The sequence below is a fragment of the Hyaena hyaena genome, unplaced genomic scaffold (genome assembly GCF_003009895.1).
Source record: "Hyaena hyaena isolate Hyena2069 unplaced genomic scaffold, ASM300989v1 scaffold_248, whole genome shotgun sequence".
Lineage (NCBI taxonomy): Eukaryota > Metazoa > Chordata > Mammalia > Carnivora > Hyaenidae > Hyaena > Hyaena hyaena.
In genome coordinates, this window is record NW_024080881.1 from 1,674,613 (window position 1) to 1,684,827 (window position 10,215).

Below are 10,215 nucleotides of genomic sequence, written 5' to 3' on the forward strand. Positions count from 1 at the left end.
TCTGGGAAAGCAGGGGAGGTCTATCAAGGCAGAACTTAAAGGCAAGTCTGAATTTTCTAGGAGGGCGCAAGACAAGGTGAAGGATATTCTTGGCAAAGGTATGATCAGAGAGGCTGAGAGCTGGAGGTGGGCAGTGGCAGACAGGCACCTTCTTGGCTGGGAGTCAGACCATGATTTTCTTTGTATAGACGACTTCGAGTTTAGTGCAATTCTTTACTGCTGCTTAATGCCAGAAACCTAATCGTGACTTTGCGTGTCTGCATTCTTTTGCCTTTTCCAGAGCTCTACTGGTAAAAAGTGGGGTGCTCTAAAAGCAGCTGCTTTTCAAGCCCAGGGACTGTCATTCAAACTGTCAACTAACCATTGCAATCTCTCTTTTCCAAAGAGCTCAACAATTGTCAATGTGAAAAATAAAATAAAAAGGAACTGATAGCAGTGTTTCCCTCTGAAGCCTGAAGTGCTTCCGTCTACCCAATTCTAGTCCCTCCTTCAGTTTACGTGCCCCACTCCAGTTCCAATGTCTCCCCACGAGCCCTATGAGGCCCATGGACCTTATCTGCCTTGCTCACCTATGTCCCCAAATTAGAGACAATGTTCAGTAAGTGGGGCTGAATTGAATGAAAAGGAATGATTTGGACGTTCTCAAAGGAAAATAAGTAGCCAGTGGCCAGTCTGCCTCGGTGAGCCCAGTCACTGAAGAGGCTGATAAGACTTGCAAGCGTCTGGGAAGGGCGGCGGAGGAGCTTGGTTGAGCCTGGGCCCCCTTCCTTATGGTGACAGTCACAGCTGCTATTCTTGGGCATCTGCCTCATCCTCAAACGTGGGAAATCTGCCTTTCAATGACTGACAAACAACCTGTGCCTTTTGAAGACATTTTATTAAAAAAGAAAAAAAAGAAAAAGAAAAACCAAACAAAAAGCCCAACCCAAGAACTCTTGGTTCTGGGAGTCTGGGAGCAGTTTAGGTCTTCGGGGAGGGTGGAACCTGGAAGACAGATGGTGTGGGGGGTCTCTGACCCCTGGGCTCACCCGCTTGAAAAAGACAGGTGGGGCTCAACCCATAGAAAAAAGGCAGGGTGGGCAGTTCTGGTCAGGCCTCAGACCTCTCGTCAAAGGGACCAGCCAGTTAGGGAGGAGAAGAGGGTGGCCCGGGGCTCGATCGGGCCTATCAGCACCCTCCACGAAGGCGGGGTTCAACCCATCCCAGGGAGGCCGGCTCAGATAGGGAGACGAGGCCCCAAGTACTGAGCAGAAGAGGCCTCGGTGAGGCGGGTGCCGGGGGGCAGTCCCAGGCAGGGAAGGGCCCAGACTCTTGAGAGCTCAGTGGCCTTGGAGGCCGCGGGGCAGCGCCCGGATGGGCCGCGGCGGGGGATTGTCCAGGACCGGTTCGGGCCGGGCCCGCGCGCCGCCCCGGCGCTTTTGCTTGCGCAGCAGGTAGCTCGAGTACTGCACCTCGGGCATGGCCAGCTTGAGGCAGGCCTCGGTGGCGGGACCGGCGCCGCCGCTGGGCAGGTCGTAGCCCATGATGTCCACCTTGCGGCTGGGCTGCCACGGCTGCAGCTGCTTGGTGCGGATCTGCGCGGCGGGCCGCAGCACGGGCTCCTCGCCGAAGCAGCGCCGCAGCAGGCGTTCGCGGGCCTCGCGCAGCTCGCGCGCCTCGCGCTCCACGCAGGCGCGGCCGGCGCTCGCCACGCGGCGCCAGAACGTGGCGTTGAAGTGGTCGTAGAGGCCCGCGTCGAGCGCGTTCCAGGTGCGCGCGGCCCGCGCGAGCGCCGCGGGGATGGCGGCGAGGCGCGAGCTGGCGGCGCGCGCGTTGAGCTTGGCGTAGAGCACGTCGTCCAGGTCCCAGGCCAGCAGGCGCCGCAGCAGTACCAGCGACTCGTCGAAGTACTCGGCGATCATGACGAGCGAGAAGACCTCCTCCACCTGGCGGATGAGGCCCGCCAGGTAGGCGGCGTCATCGCGCGGGCTGCGCTCGTTGTCGCCGCCCAGGTCGTAGGCCAGCGTGTTGTGCGCGAACATGGCGAAGTGCTCGCCCGCGCGGTAGTAGGTCTCGGGCGCGCGCAGGAAGGCCTCGAGCGACGCGTTGGGCACGCGCCGGAAGGCGGGGCAGTACTGGTTGTAGTAGCTGAAGAGCGACTCGAACATGGCGGCCGGCTCGCGCAGGATGGTGACGTAGACGGTGCCGGGCGGCATGAGGCGCTCGAGCTCGGCGCGGTCGAAGCGCAGGTGGCTGGCCAGCACGTGCGGCGGCCGCGTGGCCGGGTGCACGAAGTGCGCCGAGAAGTTGCGCGGGTAGCAGAACTGGTGCTCGCAGCTCGGGTGCGGCAGGGCCACCGTCAGGTTGTGGCGCTCGGCGAATCGGAACAGGATGTTCTGCACAGTCGTGCCCGCAGTCTTGTGCGTCTTCAGGAAGGCCACCGTCATGTGCTTGGGGCGCGGCGGTGCGTCCCGCAGAGGCGGGCAGCTCAGAGGAAACAGCTTGGGGTACCTGCGGAGTTCGTGGGGTGTGCAGCGGGGGAGGGTGTGAGAGGGATGCTTCTCAACCCCTGCCCCTCGGCAAGGATGGTGAGATGGGCCACAGAATGGTCCAACCCGGACTGTACCCATGAGCCGATAGAGGGATATGCCAGGCGGCCTCTACTATGACCCCCAGTGATCCCTGCTGGCCTCTGCGTATTCACGCCCTTGTGTATTTCCCTCCCCATGAATATGAACAGGACTTCTTGATGCTGCTGAGGAGTGGAATAGGGCGTAAATGATGGGATGCCACTCCTGAGATTACATTATAAAATGACTGTGGCCTCTATCTTGGTCTCTCTGTCTCTCTCTCTGGGGTAACTCATGCAAGGAGAAGCAAGCTCTTGTATGGGGAAGTACTGAGGGGCAACAGTCCCTGAGGAACTGGGCCCCCATTCTTTCAACCTGCTTGAAGAACTGAATGTTGCCAGCAACCAACCGTGTGAATGAGCTTGGAAGGGGAGCACTTCCGATCAGACCTTCCGATGAGACTGCATCCCTAGCAGCCAGCTTGATTGCAATGCCACGTGACCTTGAGCCAGAGGTACCCAGCTAAGCCACACCTGAATTCCTGGCCCACAGAAGCAAGATAATAAGTGTCTTTTAAAAATTATCTTTAAAGTTTATTTATTTGTTTTGAGAGAGAGAGAACGTGAGTTGGGGAGAGGCAGAGAGAGACAGAAAGAGAATCCCAAGCAGGCTCTGTACTGTCAGCACAGAGGCTGATGCAAGGCTTGAACGTATGAACTGTGAGTTCATGACCCGAGCTGAAATCAAGAGCATGATGCTTAACCATTTAAACCACCCAGCCGCCCCAAGATAAATGTTTGATGTTTTCAGGTGCTAAATTTTGAGGTAATTTGGTTACACAGAAATAGAAAACTAATATAAGGACAGAGGCCCTTGGAGACCCTTGAGAAAGTCTCTTCTACACATGCAGAAATTGAGGACCAGAAGGAGGAAAGTCATTTACATTGTCTGGCAACTCAACAAAGTCACCACATTCTCTTGTTCTCTTTTTTTCTCATTTTTACTCTTTGGCTCCCCATCTTATAGATGAGTGGCACGGGCTTTGAGGCAATCTGTTACATGATTCTCTTAAATCCTCTGGAGCCTCATTCCTTCATTCAACAAGGTTTTTGATCTTTGTTTTTAGCATCTATGTGTCAGGCACTGTTCTAGGCTCAAGAAACATGCTAGTACAAATACCAGACAACAATCCTAGCCTTCATGAAGCTTTCATTTCTGTTTCCTTATTCCTGAACCAAGGGTGTTTGGGATTACAGATGACCTGTAAGTTCCCTGCAGACTTTGAGTTACTCTTATTTCTTTTCTATCCTAAGCATCACGTAATGAGGAGAACTCTAAGCAGCTTTTTTTTTTTTAAATATTTTTAAAAAATATTTTATTTAAACACACAGAGAGAGAGGGAGACACAGAATCTGAAGCAGGCTCCAGGCTCTGAGCTAGTTGTCAGAACAGAGCCTGACATGGAGCTCAAAACCACAAACCATAAGATCATGACCTGAGCCAAAGTCGGATGCTTAACCGACTGAGCCACCCAGGCGCCCCAACTCTAAGCAGCTTTGAGAACACCACTGAGATTTCTTATCTGTGGCTGGTTTGGGCTCAGGATAATATTTATACAGAGGCCCTACTGAAAGACCAGCAATTCAGGGCCTAATCACACCATTCTCATGGGCAGCCGTGTAGAAAATGGGAAAGTTGAGGCCCTGAGTGGTGCAGGGGTTTGTTGGGTTCACACAGTGAACCGTGAAGTAGGGTAAGGGAGTCCAGTTAGTCATCACGTATCCTGTATCAGGGTGACTAAGTGGGTCACACACAGCACCATTCCCATTTTATAGATGAGGGAACAGGCTCAGAATGAGTGAGGAGATTTGCCCAGCACAGCAGAAGTAATGAGAAGTTATTTGCAGTCCTCTGGGAAGGCGCTCAGACTGTGATGCCTGCCGTGGGAAGCATTTGGACGACGGGATTAGAATCCCAGTTTAGTCACTGGCTGACTCTAGGACTTCAAGCAACCTTTCAAGGCCAGTCCCTGCCCCGGGAGGTTGTGTGGATCTACAGAGAATCTACAGGAAAGCACTACTGGAATAGAGGGAGGAGGGGCGCCTTGGGTGGCTCAGTCAGTGCAGCATGCGACACTCGTCCTTGGGGTCATGAGTTCAAGCTTCATGTTGGGCTTAGAGCCCACTTAAAAAAAAAATAAATCTAGAAAAATAGAGGGAAGGAACAAAGCCCAGCAGAAGGCAGACCCTTCTGGCCGATAGAAATGGAAAGGAGAGCTCCCAGTTCTGTTGCTGACCAGGCAAGAACGCAACTCCCCTGGGTCCCACCCATGCACCAACACCCTGCCCCCTTACCAGCTGAGCTGTGCCCCCTGGTGGATGAGGAGGCTTAAGGTGCTGCACCCTAGCACCAGCAGCAGGATTTTCCTGCGGTTCATCATCTTGGAGGCCTGCTGCAGGTGCTGGAGGATGGGTGGCATGATGGGGTACCCGCCCCTGGACCAGCCAGGGCCTCGCTATCCAGGACTCCCTTCGCCGGCACTCATGGGGGCTCCTGGGGCTCTGGTAGCAGGGCCAGTATTCCTGAGAGGCCTGGCAGGAGAAGGAAGCAAACAGGTTTGCAGCGGGCAGAGGAGATGGGCTGTGGGCCCCAGCAAGACTGCTGCAAAGGAGAGCTCCAAAGGGTGGGGTGAGCAGAGAAGCCAGAGAAGATCGGATTCCTACCTCCAGTTACCAAGACCCTATCTCCACAGCTCTAGATAACTTAGTCTTGGGTGGAATTACAGGCTCTGGGGTGTGGCCAGCCCTTCAAGCAGTAGCCACGCCTGCTTTGAGCCCTGTCTCAGCTTCTCTGCCTGGTCCTAATTCGTCTTTGTCTTGTGGTCATTTGTTTCTGTTCTCCTCCGCCCCCACGTAGACTTGCCTTAGCACCAGCGCTTGGCTTAAAGCACAGAAGTCTCCATTCAGAGTTTCCCTCCTCCAGGATTCCTTGCTTGAATGCTTCAGCCAAGAGTCGGTCTTGACTCCCCAGAGACCGAGGTCCTCAGAAACCACTGTCTGGACCTATATCTTCTTGAGCCTCTTGACATGGGCAAGGGATCAATATTGCAGGCTTACTAGATGTACTGTATACTATTACATACTTAATTCCATTTAATCCCCACCACACCCTAGCGTAGGCATTATTCCCCATTTTACAGACAAGGAGACTGAGGCTCTAAGACGTGGCTGTGGCGCTACTTGTCCCTGGTCACACAGTGTTGGCAGAATCAGGATTCAGACCTGCTCTCTCTCTGGCTCCAAAGCCCATCCCCCTAGACATAATGTGTGCTGCTTCCACAGAACACGGATTTCTCCCTCCCTGCTCTGGACTCTGGTAGAGTGCTTCTGAGCCCTGAGCCTTCCTAGCTTGGCTCCTGCCCTGAGGGCCCAAGACCAATAAATCCATGAGAGAAAGAAAGGGAGGAGCTGAAATCCCAGAACCCTATCTGGATTCCATCCCTAGACACCTGAAACCCCGGCCACTCCATCAGCTGACTCTGCAGTGAGCGGTGCCCGGCCAAGGCCATGATATGGCGGCTGGGGAGAGGGGTAGGGGTGTGGGGAATAGAGAGGGGCCTCCTGCTTGTTGCCCTGCTGAGATTCTCCAGAAGAAGATGGGCCTCCATCCCAGGTTAGTGGCAAGAGCAAGAGGCGGAAGCAGGGAGGGCCTGGTTTCCAGCCAGTCACCTGTCCCCACACAAGTGCCTTGGCTCAAGGGCAGCCTGGCCTTTGGCAGTGCTAGTGGAGAGGCAGCTTCAGCAGCAATGCCTGTCTCCCCACTAGGGTGGCGTCTCTGTCTCGGGGGCTTTGGTCTCCAGGTCTGGGTTCAGCTTCAGCCTCACACACACATCTCTCGAAAGGGGACAGGGCGCCTGGAACCCTATGGCCATTGGCACGTATGTGGAACTAGGACACCCGGGTCCCAGGAGGGATGAGGGATTGTAAAAACTTTTGACCATCACTTCCCCTTGGGGCCTAAAGCTTGGTTTCCAGTCCCTCTTCTTTACCACCACCTTTCCCTCTCCCCTCAGTAATCCCGGATTACATTTAAACCTGTTTGGGAGGAATGACGTCCTGGTTAGGCCTTTCCTTTCTCCCCAGGCCCCATCCCCTGGCTTCCCCCACCAGCCCGCAGACGGACTTAATCTGCCCGGAGCCGAGGGGGGTGAAGGGTCCGCCACAGAGGGCAACCAAGGGCATAACAGAGAAAGCCTGAGGCCCTGCTGTCTTTGCAAGGATCGCCAAGGACAGAGAAGGCTGGCCATGGCGGGGTGAGGAAGCCTACAAGAGAAGTCACGGCTGTGGCCTCTGCCACTCCTCTTGCCCAGAGGATTTGGTGATAAGATGGGAGTTTCCCAAGGGGGCAAAGTGGGAAGTCAACCTAGTCACATCCCTGCTAAACTCACTAAAACTGTCCTATCCCCAGAGGACTGTGGGTCGGCCAAGGAGGTCAGGTCTGGAGGGAGCGCCACCGGGACTCTCCCTGGGAAGTGCTTTAACCAGGCCACGCAGAGGACAGCAGGGTGCTTGGCGGTCTCCTCCGTGGTCTCCCTCAGCCCCCTCCCCTTCATGTCTTAGCCCTGGGGACCCAGTCAGCCAGACCCTTGCCTAGGGTCCCCTTGGCATAGGGCATCATTAGCACAAGGACTCCATGGACACCACCTGTAAGGTGGGCACCAGTCTCTGCTTGGCCATCGTCCGTGTCGGGAGGCTCACCACCTTCAGATACAGCCTGGCCCGTTTCTGAGCAGCCTCAGCTGTTTCTAAAAGTTGTTTCTGGGACAGCTAGGGTCACCTACTGTGGTTAGTGCCCTGCTCGGCTTGTCCCCCTCCACCTTCTGCCCACAGGATGGCTCGTGTTGCGGTCTTAGACCACATGAATCATTTTTCTCCATGACAGACCTTCAGGTATTTGAAAGCAGTACCCTTGTCTCCTCCGGATGGCACTCGGCCAGGCTAAACATTCCAGGTCCTGAGAGAGGGTGCTCCTTGGACACTGCAGGCGGCCTCCCTTCCCTTGCCAAGTTCTCTCCATGATGCTCCTCTGGAGATGGAGTCAGGGCACTGGCACCCGGGGAGGGGGCTGGCTGGGGCTGGATCTAACCTCTGTAATCTGCAGGCTGGCGTGGGGTGGGTGGCGGGCTCCCGGGGCCCTGGCTCCTACACCTTGTGTGCTTCAAACTACCCCTCTGCCTCCCCTGTGTCTTCTCCGTGGAGAGAGTTTCCGTCAGCTGTCCCAGACAGGTCAGGATGCCCAGTCTCATCAGAGTATCAGTGCTAATTTTAGTCAGAACAATTTACCTCAGGCTGCTGCCTGGTTTTGCAAATTGCTTTCCTTTCTCCAGGGAACCAAAGGAAAAAAATGGTATAGCTAGGCAGAGCTTTGAAACCTGGCCTGGACACCCATCTGCTCCCAAAAGAGCCCTTTTCTCTCTCCTCTCCCAGCTTAGGGCCAGTATGGGTGCTCTTAGAGGCTTGGACCACCAGCCCTGACCATTAGATGACCTGGAGACTCTGTCCTTACTAGAAGATGGCACAGCCCAGTGAGGGAAACTGCCCAGGGCGCGAGAGAGGACGGGGCCAAGGGCTCAGGGGGTTGCAGTTTAGTGGCTCAGGAGATCAAATATCTTTCCACCTCTCTCTTTTCCTTCCTTTTTCCTCCCAGCCTGCTGCCAGGTCCTCCCCAGCCCCCCCTCCTTGCCGTCTACCCGCACGTCATCCCTGCCTCCAAATTCCCTTCATCCTCCTCTCTCCATCACTACCGCCCCTCCGGCCCCCATTCCCTCAATTTCATCCCCACCTACCCCAGGGATCCGGTCACCAGGATCTGGTCACTATAGGGGGATAGGCCAGACTCACCCTCTCACCCCGGCTTCTCTCCTTCCCCGGGGGTAGAGCGCGCCCACTCCCCCGCCCCGTGCTCTCCAGGCGCTAGGCCCCCACCACACTCTCCCGCCCACCCCTCGTCCCCCGTCCCGGTCCGGTCCACCCCAGTCCCCCGGCCCCACGCCGGCCACTGCAGTACTTACGCCGCGGGCTCTGCCTCCGACCCGGGTTTGGGGTGGTCGCCGCTATCTCCAAACCCTTGTCGCGAAATCCAATGCGGATCGGAGGGCGCCGGGGGCCCTGAGCGCCGAGTGCCGGTTCGCTCGCCTCTCCGCGCCTGGATGGGATCAGGTGGCGGCTCCGCTCCTCTCCGCTCTGCCCGCCGCCCGCCCCCCATCGCACACCGGAGGCGGGGCGGGGGCGGGGGCCCAGCAGCGTGCAGGGGAGGAGGAGGGGAAGGGGAGCGGGAAGGGGAGGGGGCAGCTCTGACTCGAAGGCTGCCCGGGAACAATCTCCGGGTGGCGTCCTCGGATGCGGGCATCGCCAGGCAACGTTGCAGAGAGGTTCAGCAATGTGGCCAGCATCTTGCCCTCTATAGAAGGGGAAACTGAGGCCCGGAAGGTTTCTGGATACTCTGGCCATTGCTGAGCATTCCTGGGCTCTACTGGGAGACCCTGGCCTGGTGGGTCCTAGGGGAGTTAGAGACACAGGTACCTTTACCAGCATCCACATGCTCCCGCCCTCCTCCTCTGTCCACTTCCAACAGAGAAGCACAGCTCCAGCCTGGGGGCTCCTCCCATCTGCACCCCCTCCCCTGGGGACCCTTTTCTTCCAGCCCCTGAGGCAGTCCTCTTGCTGCTGACCCTCTCCCACCCTACAGCAGGACTCCGGACTCACTTGCTCCTGACCAGAGCCTTCGTGCTTTGTACTGGGAATCTGAGAACCCAAGTTCAACCCTTGTTGAACTTAAGGCCCAGAGTCCAGAGCCAACTCCCTGGGCCTGGATATTTTGAGCTCTAGGATAGAGAGCTGCTCTTGGAGCTGCTTGGAGACTGCAGAGATGATACATGTGAAGGCTGTGTGTAAATTCCTGTGTGGCTGTGTGTGAATTTTCTACTCCCTTCTTAGGCCCTAACTCCTCCCACCTGGAGATGGGCAGCAGCACCTCCCGAAGTCATGGCAGACACCAACACCACATTTAGTTCATTGGTTCTCATGAACCCCTGCTTTCTCCTGCCCTCTTGACCTAGTAGGGCAAGGAGCCTGGAGGTGGGACAGCCAGCCAAACTGGGACTTGCAAGGAATTGGATTCCATTCTAGCCCCACACAGGTAGCTATTGTATGAGAGTCCTTGTTAAGAGGGTGAAGGGAATGGGGACTCTTGGAATCAGGAGAACTGCCTGTGGTCCCAGTTTGGCCTCTTGGGAATGTCAACTTCTCTCTGCCTCCCAGTTACCCCCTCTGCACAGTGGGAGGTTCTGTCCTGCCTGGGTCCCAGAGCTGTTATGATGAGGTCCCAAGACTTGTCCCCTTCTGGCCCTAGCTGCATTACCTCCTCACTCATCAGACATCAGTTTATCCTGCCTCAGGAGACCCCTGTCACCTTCCCCAGCACGTACACATGCCTAGAGCCCTCCGGCCTCACATGACCTGCCAGCAGCTCTCCAGTTACAGGGAGCAGAAAGATGCTTCCTCTGGGTCAGAATGGCTCTGCCTGAGTGGGCTGATGAGCTGCAGGGTAGAGTACCACGGTTATTCCTTCTGTCCTTTCTGGGTTTGGCTTCTCCTTTGGGACTGTC

The 10,215-nt window shown here is 56.2% G+C and overlaps 1 protein-coding gene across 1 annotated transcript; it reads right to left on the reverse strand.

Moving 5' to 3' along the window:
- Positions 1 to 878: 878 nt before the first annotated feature.
- Positions 879 to 8,733, reverse strand: GAL3ST3 (galactose-3-O-sulfotransferase 3). Its single transcript, XM_039244875.1, has 3 exons — positions 8,620 to 8,733; positions 4,904 to 5,140; positions 879 to 2,490 (listed from the first exon to the last, which is right to left on the reverse strand). The coding sequence occupies exons 2-3, from the start codon at positions 5,026 to 5,028 to the stop codon at positions 1,320 to 1,322; spliced, it is 1,296 nt and encodes a 431-aa protein (XP_039100806.1). The 5' UTR covers positions 5,029 to 5,140; positions 8,620 to 8,733; the 3' UTR covers positions 879 to 1,319.
- Between the last annotated feature and the right edge of the window lie 1,482 nt (positions 8,734 to 10,215).